Source organism: Epinephelus fuscoguttatus, linkage group LG3 (genome assembly GCF_011397635.1).
Source record: "Epinephelus fuscoguttatus linkage group LG3, E.fuscoguttatus.final_Chr_v1".
Taxonomy (NCBI): domain Eukaryota; kingdom Metazoa; phylum Chordata; class Actinopteri; order Perciformes; family Serranidae; genus Epinephelus; species Epinephelus fuscoguttatus.
In genome coordinates this window covers 30438236-30452500 of record NC_064754.1, presented here as the reverse complement: position 1 = coordinate 30452500, position 14265 = coordinate 30438236, and the positions used below count along the sequence as shown (strand labels likewise).

Sequence of the window (14265 nt, the reverse complement as noted above, 5' to 3'; positions counted from 1 at the left end):
CCTCACTCTGACATCATTATGTCCTGCAGAAACACTTTTCTGGCCATTATTCAACATCGTATCTCAGGAGCAGATTGGGAGACATTTTGGATACTGAACTGGTGACACTAATCTCGGGTGTTCACCTTGAAACTGTGCTGATTGTACAGCTCTTCTGTGTTGCCGGGTAGAAGATGTGTGTGAAGAATCCATGTTTTCACAGACATGGATGTAAGCAGTACTGCAACTTGACTGGTTCCCGGAGGCATACAACATACAAAATAAAGGCAATATGGAAGTGCCAAAAACTGCAGTTCTCGAATGGCCATGTTAAATTGCCCAACTCCCCAGTTTACAACCTGTTCTCTTTAGCTAATTTCCCCCTTCATGACAGCTGTACAAGATGTGCCTTTTTATACTCACCTAACATTTCATTAAGGATTGTAGTTAAAGTTCATGACCAATTTGAGTGACAGGCTGTCTGCAATTTGTCACTACAGTCTGTGTGTCAGATCCACCCCTCTCTTCTTCAGAGCTCCACCCTCTCATCCAAAGGTCCTATGGTCACTTCTTGCTCCAAAAAAAACAAGATGGTGATGTCTGAAATGCCGAATTCGAGGTTTAAAAAAAGGGGGGGAGTCCACAAACCAATAGGTGACGATAGCTACGTTCATTTTTTTACACAGTCTACGCTTTTGTCTCAGGTTGTGGAGGTCCAGCGTGTGCCCCAGTGGCTGTTTGTGTCCCCAATGACACCAGGAGCGACGATCCACCCTCTTGTCCCCGACTAGAGCAGTGGTGTCCCTTCCAACGCCGGTGCCTTCCTCTCTCTAGTCCCTGCCAGGCATCTTCCTGTCCTAACTGCACCCAGGCTCACCGCCTGCCCTCTGGGGCGCTGAGGCCCAGATACACCCTGCAGAATGAGGTGGTCTTCACTCTACCAGCAGGTCCAGCTGCACACATACTGGTGAGAAGACTTGATTTTGCCTTCAAACTTAACATTTGATGACCGCAGCTTTAAGTTGAGTGTGTTTAGAGCCATACTGGTTAAGCTGTTTTCAGTGAACACGGCCTAACTCACACCCTCCTGATCTCTGTTTCTCCCAGGTACAAGAAATACTGGAGGACCTCCTGGTTTCCCGTGGCGATGTCATTGCCCTGCAGCATGATGCTGGCCCCGCTTCCCTCCTCCGCTGCCAGTCTTCCCCACACTCACCTTGGCAACAACCTGTCTTAGCCCTCAACCAGTCGGAGTGGTTCTGGATCAACAGCACCGGACAGGCAACTGACACCTCAGCTGACCATGACGCTGATCCTCTGCCTGACCCGGAGCTTGATGTGAAGGCGCTGGTGGAGGATGGTGAGGGAAGCTGGCTGGAGGATGTAGCTTGCCCCATCAGAGTGCTCTATGTGGGACACAGTCAGACTCAGCTGCAGGGAGCTCAGCTGTCTGCTGGTCTTCCCCAGCCTGGACTCTACAGCCTCCTGGTAAGACATCAAAGCTGTGTGTCAAATCCCAGCATATATCTATATTTTTACATGTTGTTTTCCAACACAGGTTAATAAATCAACATCCATTAAATGTTTACAGTATAAACAATATATATGTCTTTACTTCATTTTTGTCCTGTATCAGTAATTCTGTTGATAAATTCCAGGTGACTTCAGCTGAGCCATCATACCCAGCTTCAGCATCATGCCCATTGCGAGTGGTGCCTCCTCTGGGCTTGACGATCCTCCACCCCCCTCCCCAAAATGGCACCCTCTACCTGCAGCCTAATGACACCCAGCTACTGCTCCGCGTCCAGTCTCGCTACTTGACAAAGGCCTCTCGGCGTGGCAGTAATCGCAGTGTGACCTTCCAGCCTGACTGTCCGGAGGAGTTCTCTTCCAACCCAGGGCTCTGTCAGCCCGGGCCAAGCTCAGGGTCAGGGGTTGAGGTTGCAGAGCCCAGCCTGTATGCGATGATGGATCTGAGCCTGCAAACAGAGGAGCAGAGGAGTCCAGTGCAGCTGGAGCTAGAGGCCAGTAATAATGTGACGGAGGCCAGCCTGTCTGTGGTTGTTCACCTGGAAGAGCCGCTCAGAGGACTTATGGTGAAGCCGAACCCTGCACACAGGGTGCTGATGGAGTCAGTGGTGGTGAGTGTGTACTTCAGTGGTAGTTGTACTAGGAATTTATATTAGATATTGACATTATGCACACTGTACTTGTAATCATCATGAATTTCCCTTCGAGGATTAATAAAGTATATAAAAATTAAATTATACATTTTTTCATGTCTCAATATGTGTGTTTGTGTGTGTTTTAGAGCTACACAGCATCAGTGCTCGAAGGCACCAGTCCCACATTTAAATGGACAGTGGATGACAAGCCGTACTTCACCTATTACAACACTGTCCTCAACGTCATCTACCAGCATGCTGCTGTCTACAAACTCACAGTGAGTGTCTGTTCACATCCTGTTTGACTCATCCTGCCAGATTGTCCTGTCTGTTACCATCCCACGCTGGAATATTAACTATTTTAATTAAACTTATATGAGGTTTGTTTTTGATATTCAGGTTATTAATGAGGCATCCGTAAACACTGACATTATGTAAGCAAAGTAAACAGCTTAAGTTGTGGTTAGACTGAGGCAACTTTTTATTTTGTGCCTCAAGTTTGGAAAGTCATCTTTAACTGGAAGGTTTAACATTAGTGATGAGACAGTTTCACAAACAGCATGAAACCTGAAGACATGGAAATTTGCCATTTCTTGATAGATTTTAGATATTATTGTATTTCTGTTAATTGCATCTCTAAGAAAAACTGAATATATGATTTTGCACTAATGCAATTTTCAGTTAATAATTATGTTGAAGTGCAAAACACAAAACTTTCCATATTATCACCATTATCACCAATTTCTTTTTAAAGATCTTCCTTGAGCATGATTATTTTTCTCCGGAGACAATTTTTGTCAGTATCGATTATATAATCTGCCGACTATTTTCCTCAACTAATTGTTGGTCTATAAATGTCCTTAGAAATAATGTTCACTGTTTCACAGAGCCCAATGTAGCAACTTCAGACTGCATTTTTCTGTCTGAAGTCCAATATGCCAACCAGGTTTCAATTTATTATAATTCATTAATTAATAATTTAAGAATGGAAGAAGGATTATTTGGTTATCAAAGTGGTTGCAGATTTATTTACTCTCTTACTTACTGGTTAATAGACTCATGGTTTCAGCTTAAAAAGTCTTAAAAGGCTTTGATATCCTTGCATTAATTTTCACCAAATACTACCTGCGCTCTCTTTAAAGTTAGAAGCCAATACTAAGGTTTTTAAGTGAAAATGCATGTGTTTGAGAAATACTGAGCATATGACTGGATAAGTAAGACTTGGATTATACTACACAAGTAATGAGAGAGTTTGTAAATGGATGTTTTGATTTGCTGTTGCTAGATGTGGTCCCCAATCAATCCATGAATCCATATGTCCACTTATCTGTTTGAGGCATTAGATAACATGGCGTGACTAACTGCTGTACAAATGGTCATTTTCTGTGTGAGGTATTCTTTTAAGACATGGGAAACAGGATTTTATGATTTTTTTTTTATGATAATATGTTGATTTTTTTATGTGTTCCACCCTAGAAAGTGTTTTTTTTTCCAATATTGGAAGTAGATCCTCTAACTTTTTAACTTCGCCGAAAAATTGGCAAAGTTGTCCCTAACACTAAATTATTGTTGTCAGTTCTTTTTTTGTTAAATTTCATTTTAAGTGATGGGGGAAAAAGGCTTAAATCTACTTGTCTCAAGCTGTAGGAACCTCGCACTAGATAGCTCAGATCATGTGTTTGCGTTTCATAGCGTTGTGTCACAATTAAAGTGCACGTGCTGCAGAAGTGACACAAGACTTGAACTTCCTACCAGCTGTCTTCAATCGCCTGACTGGGTCTCCCTCTTCCAGGTGACAGCCATGAACCATGTCAGCAGCCTCACAGAGCACTTCAACGTGACCGTGGACCGGCTGCAGCCCATGGCCAACCTTACAGTAAAGGGTGTGCCAGATGTGGTCCCTCAGGGCTCCACTCAGACTCTCACCACCTCTGTGCTCGTCGACATGTCTGTGGCTGCCACCTTCCGGTATGACCAGATGAGTGACAGATGGACACTGTCATAGACTGACAGACTGACAGACAGATAGATAGATAGATATCTTGTGTGGTGTATTTTTTAAACTAAATATACAAAGTAGAGCTGCCTCTTTCTCTCTGTCTCCCCTTTGCTTTATTTTTAAGGCTGAGTGAAAACACAGAGCATCTGTTTGTGTTTGACTGCTTCTTTCTTTTCCTTTATCTGCCTCTCTGTCTTTTCTCTTTGCTCCTTTCTCTGTTTTTGTCTTCCTGTGCGCCATAATAGCACTGCAGCAGTCATACCATGCAGAGCCTTGGATTTATAACTGTGTGGTTAGAGCAGATTGCTGACAAGAATTTTCCCTTCTGCACGGCTGTTTCCCCTGTACTTTTTTTCTCTCCCTTTTTCTTCCACTCTTTCTCTTTTACTCTTTTTCTCTCCCTCCCTCTTTCACATTCCCACCCTCCCAACTATGGCGCACTCTTTCACTTAGTTTCCCTCCACTCTCACCATTCTCGGTCCAGAGAGGCTTCCTGAGTTTTGAGTTTCCACTTCTCCTCGTCCAAAAACCCTCTATTGCCTCGTCAGAGAAGAGTCCCACTTTCCAGCTTGTGACTGTGAGTGTGTGTGTGTTTGTGTGTCTGTGTGTTTGTGTGTGTCTGTGTGGATGGAAATGGTTTGCAGTGCATTTATTCATCTAAGCTCCATGTATTTCTCTGAAGGTCCTCAGTTAATGGTTTCACATTGTCTCTGTTGTGCTGCAGATGGTCTTTTGGTGACGGCGGATATAGGGAATTTGAATACAAGCCTCCCTACGCCCCTTCCCTCCTCTTCCCAGACTCCCCCAATCAGGTCCTTCTGAGCAACAACGTCACCTATATTTACTCTCAGCCAGGTAAACCCTTGCCCCTCTCCCTATCAGCAATATGTACAGAGCTAATGTAGCAGCAGTTTGACTTCTGGTTTTTTTTAGATAATGACCAGTGTTTAGAGGGTTACTTTTAAAAAGCATTCTACTACCAATTACTGAATACCTGCCTTATTTCGTATACCATTAGATTACACAAACTAAGTGACGTATTCTAAATACTTTCTCTCTTCCTACGTTTGTACTTTTTAAACAGGAAACACGTTTTATGTTGTGAAATTTACTGGAAACGACACACAATATAGCCAACAGCAAGTATTAGCAATGGTCATTAATTGGAAACTTTCAGCTTCCTTTAGCTCTCCCTCCAGCCAGCTGACACCTTATTTAGGTTTTTGCAGTTAAATGAGGAGGTGGTGTGCAGAGAACTCTTCAGCAGTCAGCCAGTCTTTATCCATTGCACAGCTTTTAATGCAAGTGACTGGAATAAATAGAAACAAGGTGTCTGTTAAAAGTTCAGTTCAAAAAGCTGAGCTGTGTCACTCGCAACCAGTTAGGACATTCAAATAGAAAACAGTACAATTGACCTGATGCTCGTCCCTAAGTTAGGGCATGGCGTTAGAGATTAAAAAAACTAGTAAACAAGTAATCTACTAAGACAATAACTGTAAACTGGAATACAGCTATTCATATTTTGTATTTTAAATATGTAACACTGTTACTTGTATTACCCCCTTTTCCCTCTTCCCTCCTTTCTCCCCTCTTTCTGTGCAGGAATATACACAGCGCTGGTGTCAGTGTCCAATCGATATGAGAACATCAGCCAGAGCATCAACATGAGCGTCTACAGCATCCTGACACGCGTTGACATACAAACAGAACCACAGCTCCTCCTCAAGGGCAAATCAGCTGATTTTGAGGCTCACCCCCTGCCGTCACCCTATGGCATTCACTATGATTGGCACTTTGGAGATGGCTCAGCCCTGCTACAAGGTCGCCGCGTGGTACACACCTATGCACAGAGTGGCGTCTTTAATGTCTGTGTATCGGTAAACAACACCATCAGCTCTATGGAGGCTTGTGCCGAGATGTTTGTATATGAGGAGATTGAAGATTTAACAGCTGGAAGCTCCTCTCCCACAGAGCTGCACAGTCCTACGACAGTATGGGCACGGCTTGCCTCAGGCAATAACATCACATGGACATTCTCCATGGGAGATGGGACCATCAACATAACATCCGAACCTCGAGTGTCACACAGATATGTCAAAGAGGGCAACTACACAGTGAATGTGACGGCCTCGAATGCTGTGAGCTCTGGCTGGACAATCCTCCCAGTGCAGGTGTTTGTCTTTCAAGTTGTGAGGATGGAGCCATCCGGGTGTGTCCAAGAGCGGACCCCTGTCAACTTTCATGCCTGGGTGTCTGGTAATGCATCGGCTCATCTTTATGAATGGTGCTTCGGGGATGGAAGCACCAATGAAACACACCACGGCAACCCCAGAGTGACGCACACTTACTCGATAAGCGGCAATTATCACCTGTCTCTGCTGCTTTCCAGTGGTGTGAACAAAGCCCCCAAGGCCAACTTCTTCAAGTTGGTGTGTGTGCAACCAGCTTTAACCAACATCAGCCTCACCCTTGAGAAATCACACTACGCTGTTGGGGAGGAGATCCGGTTCCAGGCCAGAGCTGAGCCACAATTTAACTACAGCTATCAGTGGGACTTTGGTAGAGAGGAACACCTTGTGCCCATCAGTGGTTCTGGGATTATCGTGACAACATTTAAAAACCCAGGTCATTACAATGTGACAGTCACTGTCTTCAATAACATCTCCACCAGCAACACCAGTGTTGCGATTGAGGTTTTTATGCCAGTAGGTCCGATTGTTATTCAACATAATGGCACTAAATACAACAACCTGACCCTCAGAGCACCGTACACTTTCACAACATCTTCCACGGCTTCCGATGCCACTTACATCTGGAACTTTGGAGATGGAAATGTGCTTACTGGCCAGAATATCCTCCACACCTACAACACTTCTGGAAACTACAATATCACACTGACAGCAGCCAACACAGTTAGCAGGAATCTCACCTCTTTACCTGTCGCTGTGCTTGCACCAATCAGTGGACTGACCGTCAATGCCAGCTTGGTAAATGTCCCCCTCAATGCCTCGGTCCACTTTGAGGCCCATATGGACGAGGGAGATGATGTCCGGTACTCTTGGATCTTGTGTGACCGCTGCACTCCAATTCCAAGGACCAACACCATGTTTTACACCTTCCGCTCAGTCGGCACTTTTAACATCATTGTGACAGCAGAGAACGACGTGGGGACGGCACAAGCTAGTATTTTCCTGTATGTCCAGCGAGAGCTGGAGGGGCTGCAGATTTTAACAGAGGAGGTTATCGGAGGAGGTGAAGGCACAGCATTGGACAGTTGCTGCTTTGCTACGAACCGTGTTCTCCACCTTCATGCAGGATTAAAGGAAGGAACAAACATGACGTTCACATGGAACCTTATCAAAGAGCCAGACAACCTCAGCTCAAGCTACAACATGAGTGGGAAGACGGTGCCAGTGAATTATTCCATTCCAGGCCCATGTGACATCTCTCTCCGGGCAGCCAACCTCCTAGGCCAGCTGTCTGTCAATAAAACCATCCTCTTCCTGGAACCAGCTGGAGGGGTGTACCTGCAGATCAGCAACAACCCAGTTGCAGTCAATGCTTCAACTAACCTGACAGTATTAAGTGCTGAAGGTACGAACCTGCAGTACCGCTGGTCTGTGAATGAGGATGTTCTGCCGTGGACAGAGCCCTGGAAGACTCACACCTTCATCAGTCCTGGCCTAAAGCTGGTTACTGTGGAGGTTTTCAATCAAGTTAGCTCAGAGGTTGTTTCAGAGATTGTCAGTGTCCAGGAAGTCATTTCTGGGCTAAATTTCACAGCTACCAATGTAACAGAGCAGGGTTACGTAGCAACAGGCGTCGTTGTCTCACTCCAGGGGGAGGCATTGAGAGGGACCAATGTGACGTGGACGTGGCTGTTTAAAGGAAGAACAGAAACAGGAAGGAAAACTTCTTTGATTTTCCAGGAGCCGAAAACAGCCGTCGTTACTCTGAATGCGACCAATGACATCAGCGGTCAAGTGTTTTCCAGAGAGTTCTTTGTTCAGGACAAGATTCAGGGTTTAGAACTGAGGGCAAGTCAGAAGATTGCAGCAGTCGGCGAGAAGGTGGAGTTCACCATAACTATGGCAGCGGGCTCAGACGTTCACCTCATACTCAGCATCAGTGGAGATGCCACTGTCATACCTGAACTCAACCATACCTACGTCCACACATTCAGCAGGGTGGATACGTACATGGTGAATCTCACTGCTCACAACCAGGTAAAGTCAAATTAAGATAAGATAATTAAGATACAATAAGATAATTTGTGAGAGACAGAAGTTCTGGGCCGATACTGATGTTTTTTTGTTGTTTTTCATTATTTTGTTTTTGCTGTTGTTTATTCGAGTTTCTTGCTGCTTAACACATTATGAAAATTTTATAATTTTCTTTCGCCCAATATTCATTTTTACTGAATAGAGCTTGAATGCAGCATAATTTAACTCAGTGCAACCTTCATGAACTGCTAGTTACGACCACTGGCTGCTAACTAGACTCACAAGTCAGTCTTTAGACGCATATCAGAAGGCGGAGATCTCTGATTGTCTGGTGGCGAGACTAGCTGCTAACAGCTAATGTTCGCTACCTCTCCTGTTTACAATGTCGTATTATCAGGGAACAATATGGTGCGCCCCCTGATAGTTGGTAGTGAGTCTACGGCATCCTTTCATCCTGTCCATGGGAAGATTTCTGTTTGTCCTAAACAGGTTGTCTATTGTTCCGAGGACAACGGCATGCGCTTAGTTTCGAGTTCTGCTTTTTAGCCTGCAAAAAACTGATGTGACACAACAACAAAAAGTGGTCACTGCCATCAGTGAATGTCATATTATGTGCAGATAGACTGATGGTCAACAAAGCTAATATTGTCTGATACCAATGTGCAGCTGATAAATTGGTGCATCCCTACATCACACACAAAATTACCACATAAAATAAACTCCTTTGCGTCATTCATTTGCTCAGAATCTGGATGTTTTTACACTTCTGTGCTGGCTATCTCAGTGACAATAAAAATAGCACATGTGGTAGCAACCTTATGGCATCACTGGGAGTGTCTTCAATTCTCTGCATACTGCTCTTTACAGAGAGACCTTGACATGAGCAGAGCAAATGTAAACATACATGTTGCACAAGCATATAATTGAGCATGTTGTTTATATGTTTATTATCATCCATTAAGTTATGTGTAACGTGGTGGCCAGGATATTTGACCTCACTGCTTTGAGCAAAATGTCACTTAAAGTTGATAGGGATGTCCCGATCCAGTTTTTTCCACTTATGATCCGATACCGATATTACAGCCTTGAGTTTTGGCCGATACCAGTACCGATCCGATCCAAGCGCGTATTATACATATTCACTTATTTTGTTGTAAGTCATGTTAGAAAAGGTTTGATCAAGCAATATTACTCTAACAAGAACAATTACTTAATCGGGTTAGTTAGAATGATCCACAACAGTTGGTATGAGAAACTGACCTGTTTATTGTTAACAGGGTTAAATAAATAAACTTTAAACTTGAACATTAAATTAAAAAAAATATATAGCTGGTTTGCTTTGGCTGCTTTGGCCCCTTAATAAATAGAAAATAAATCAACACAATGAATCTTTAAAATGTCTAATATTGAAATTAAAATAGCAGCAAGACTCCACACACTTGTGCTTTGCCCCCCTAATAAATAAAAAAAGATTAACACCACGAGACATTGTTGACATTTAACAAACAATGCAGCCTTTCCTTTTCAGTTATTTTAGTAGTGTCAATGCAAGCCTGGTGCTGCTGTTTGCTGGGACCAACAGAGGGAACAAAAAACCACACACAATATTGTACAACTGTTTAAACAAGCAATAGTCCATCCATGGCTCCACTTTCACTAATTGTGCCTAAAACAATGCCATCAGTGCTCTTTACATAAACAGTAAGAGTGTAAACCAAATAAAAATCTCTCAAAAAACCTTGGGGCGTCGGTGGCTTAGTGATAGAGCAGGCGCCCCATGTACAAGGCTGTTGCCGCAGCGGCCTGGGTTTGAGTCCAGTTTGTGGCACTTTGCTGCATTTCACTCCCTCCCTCTCTCTCCCCCCTTCACACTCGCCTGTCCTGTCAATTAAAGGCTAAAATGCCCAGAAAAAATGTCGCTACTCTTACTACCCTCCATGTGTATCTGCTGGCCTGGTGGATTGATAGTAAGAGCTGGAGCGGATCACTGGAATGGACTGCTTGAATCGCGGAGTGCTGGGCTGGCCGGAAAACCTGGATCGGTCTCCGTGAAAAACTGTATCGGCGTTCTTGGATCGGCATTTTTTTCATGCAGTCCGATGCCGATGCATGTTTTTTGCTAATATCGGCGGCCGATACCGATCCGAATATCGGATCGGGACATCCCTGAAAGTTGATATGCAGAATGCTTTAAACAGAAATAGAAATAAAGTTAAGATTTAATTACCACTACATTTCTGCTTTTGGCATTAAAGCTGGGGTAGGCAGTTTACTAGAAAGACAGCTCTTCCCCCTCTATCCTAAGCCCCTCCCACCAGACAAGCACAGGCATGTGCCCACGCATCATACTGTAACCTGTAGGAGTAGCCTTCTAGTCATTCATTCAGTCCTTCTGATTGTGACTGTGATCCCAATGCTGTTAGCTTCAGTTCTCTGACAATTACTGTCCAGTTTTCTATTCAAACATTTGTGCCTGTAAAGCCCACACTATGATTCAAGATTCTAGCTCTGTACATAAATATGAATTTGAATTAGCTGCAGTCATGACCCTTTGGCTCCTGTTAGCAGAAGGCTAAACTGTTGGCAACATTTTCTCTCCATCTCTGAAACGCTTCACTGATATTGACATGTTGTGTTTATTGAGACTCTCCTTTATAGACTCTCTTTATGATAAGTCTGTCTTGCTTTTTTTGGGTTGCTTTGCAGTGAAGGCAGTGTTTGCCAATGCTGAAATAGTAACTTTCTCTGCAGGATTTTCTGCCATTTATTCAGACTTTCACCTTCTGAAGGGACGTTGATGTGCATCTGCATTTGTAGAACAGTCAATAGGAGCACCCACTCTCTGAAATGGCCTATGATAGGCCATGGATTCCCATGATGGGGATTTTCTTAAGTCTGAAAACTGAGCCAAGAGGAGGTTCCAAAGTCTGGTGTTCTCTCAGACCACTTGAATTATGCAGAGTAAAATGATGATGTAAAAAAAGCTACCTACCCCAGCTTTAACTCTGATGTCAAAGTGAGCAAGACAATTTAATCAAACTAATGCAGTGCACATATTTCGTTGCAATGTGACCATCCAGGTGAGTTTCAAGAGGCGACACCTCCAGGTGGAGGTGATGGAGCCAGTGCGTGGACTCTCCATCGATGGAACCAGCGCAGCAATCCCTGTAGGCGTGAAGAGATTGTTCGTAGCCAACATCGAGACGGGCAAACCTGTTCATTTCCTGTGGACTTTTGATCTGCACCACTCCCACAAGGCGCCGCATATGGGCAAAGAGGTCAGATTACTTAACTATGAATAATGATAATAAATAACTGAATATCATAATATGGCAAACAGATGTTAAATGGTGTCTGGATGGATTACACAACTCCAGGTTTTCTACACGCCAGAAGAACCGGGTTTATTGACAATCTACCTGAAGGCCTTCAACGCACTGCACGCTCAGAACATCACCAAGCACATCCGGGTGCAGAACTTGCTGACAGGGGCCGTCCTGTATGCAGCGCCTCGGGACACTTTCATTAATAAGACAGTGACCCTGATGGCCAGTGTTACACCCCGATCCAATCCTGTGGAGTGCTTGTGGGACTTTGGTGATGGCTCTACTCAAGTTCACACAAACACCACAACTGTGGGTTATGAGTACAGTCACCCAGGACACTACCTGGTCCAAGTAAGTTTCTCTGAACTGCACTATTCCACGTACCCCATAGATCCATGATTTATTTGTTGATCTGTAAAATGTGATGTCGTATTTGAAAGCTCTCTTGTATTTTGATTTCACCTGCATGTTTTTCTCCCTCCCAGGTGAACTGCAGTAACCTAGTGAGCTGGATCTTGGCCCAGGTGGAGGTAAACATCAGTGTATTGGAGTGTGAGGAGCCAGAAGTGCATGTGGTTCAAGCCCCCCGCCTCGCCATCTGGCGCTACCAGCCCACTCTGGTGGAGGCCAGTGTGGACCTGAAAGGCTGCCTACGCTACGGGGCTCAGTATCTCTGGCAGATACTCTCGACACCCTCCTGTGATAATGACAAAGACTCCCGTGTTGCCTCTGGGGTGGCGAATCAGCCCTCTCAGTCTGTGCTTGTCCCAGTAGTTCGCCTGCCGATGGAGGTGGATGTGCGGCGGCTGCAGCTGTCGTTGCCTAAGATGACTCTGGCAGCGGGGAACTACACCCTGGTGTTTTCTCTGTCCTATGAAGGCGTGCCGCTCAGGAAGGCTGCCTGTCTGCACCTCAGTGTCATGGCTACCAGGTCAGTGGAGAAACAAATTTTGACTCTCTGTCTCTCTGTGGAGTACACCCACACCCTTTATTTATTGTTCCTAATTTCTTAATTTACTCTGCAAGTGATTCACAGTTTGATGCAGTATGAAAACAACACAATTATCCACCCAAAAACTTTATATACTTTAATAACCATTTGCATATCAAGTGCATACCCAGTATTCTGTTAAATTTGTGAGTAAAACTTTTTCATGCCTCCATGCTGAACAAAGAATCCAAAAAAGGCAAACATTCTTCCTGATTTGGAGTAAAAGGGGTCTGTGTGCATGTGTTCAGGAAGTGCTGCACATATGACTGAATAAATGAGACAGGGATTATACTACACGAGTTGTTTGAGAGTATTTAAAGAGATGTTTTGATAGTTTTGCTGCTGTTCAGTATGGCCAGAGTTTACTTCAATTTATGAAGAATGTTTTCCTTTTTTGGATTCTCCATTTTCTTTACAAATCCAATGTAACATGCAGCAAGTAATTGATATACAAATGGTCATTTTGTGAGTGTCCTTTTTATTTGGCAGTTGCTGTCACTTTAAACAAACAGCTCCTGCCTCCTGGAGAAAGCAGTGTCCATTCAGCATAATGTAAGAAAACGTAGAGGATATCAGGAACTAAGATATAATTTACCCGGACGACCTAAACAAATCAATACAGACATGAAATAAACCTGAAAGAATATGGATTTATAACTGATAAATGGACTGTACAATGACAAGATGGCAAAGGAAAAATGGAAAACGTTTTCCAACAGGAAGTTAGATCAGCCAGTCAGGAGGTGTGCACCCTGCTCTGCGTAGGTCTGCAAAGACCATTAATCCTCACAGAAGTGGAATTCCATCTTAACTGATTTGATCTGTAGCCCAGAAACTCAATCATCAGCCAAGGTTAAGAACTTGAATTTGAATTTTCATGTTAATGTTAACCTTTTTTTCTTGTCAGGCTGATGCCCATCATAGAAGGAGGCACCTACAGGGTATGGTCGAGGACTCAGGACCTGCAGCTCAATGCGGAGCAGTCCTACGACCCCAACATGGACCCAGACAGCCAGTCACTGCTCCACTACTACTGGGAGTGTCAAAACACTTCGAAGGTAAGGGCTGGCATTAAAAAAAATCACTTTCACACATAATGTCTGCTGGTTAAATTGGCAGTTTTCTGTTGGTCACACCAGCAATGACTTCAAGACTTTGCAACATTTTTAATGTATTCAAGCCCTCACCACAGATATTTGAGCCACACCTTGATATACAAATGTAATATCTAAATTTTGTAACACATAGTGAAAAGCAGCAAAGCTGTACAAGAAATGAAAAAAATGAATATGCTCAATTTTTGAACAATCAAGACCAAGAGGCAAAAATAGCAAAATGTTACTCAGGCAGCATTTTTGTAAATACAGAGGTGTGAACTCAAGTCACGTGACTCAGGCTCGAGTCAGATTTAAGTCACAAATTTGACAATGTTAAACTCAACTTGACAAAATCAAAAAAGACTTGGAACTAGACTTGGACTTTAACATCAGTCACCCATGACTTGGACTAGAGCCTTTTGACTTAAAAATACTTGATACCTTCCCTCAAGACAATTTGGGAAGAGAAAGTTACAAACATTTTT

The 14265-nt window shown here is 43.8% G+C and overlaps 1 protein-coding gene across 1 annotated transcript in view; it reads left to right on the top strand.

Moving 5' to 3' along the window:
• The window catches only part of pkd1a (polycystic kidney disease 1a), a 92166-nt gene that overhangs the window by 43413 nt on the left and 34488 nt on the right, over positions 1 to 14265 (top strand). The window contains exons 13-23 of the mRNA XM_049572407.1: positions 684 to 946; positions 1087 to 1467; positions 1638 to 2120; positions 2291 to 2422; positions 3937 to 4112; positions 4868 to 4998; positions 5746 to 8369; positions 11447 to 11644; positions 11744 to 12043; positions 12178 to 12623; positions 13591 to 13741. Coding sequence (XP_049428364.1) covers positions 684 to 946; positions 1087 to 1467; positions 1638 to 2120; positions 2291 to 2422; positions 3937 to 4112; positions 4868 to 4998; positions 5746 to 8369; positions 11447 to 11644; positions 11744 to 12043; positions 12178 to 12623; positions 13591 to 13741 — 5285 coding nt within the window. The remainder of the gene's footprint in view (positions 1 to 683; positions 947 to 1086; positions 1468 to 1637; positions 2121 to 2290; positions 2423 to 3936; positions 4113 to 4867; positions 4999 to 5745; positions 8370 to 11446; positions 11645 to 11743; positions 12044 to 12177; positions 12624 to 13590; positions 13742 to 14265) is intronic.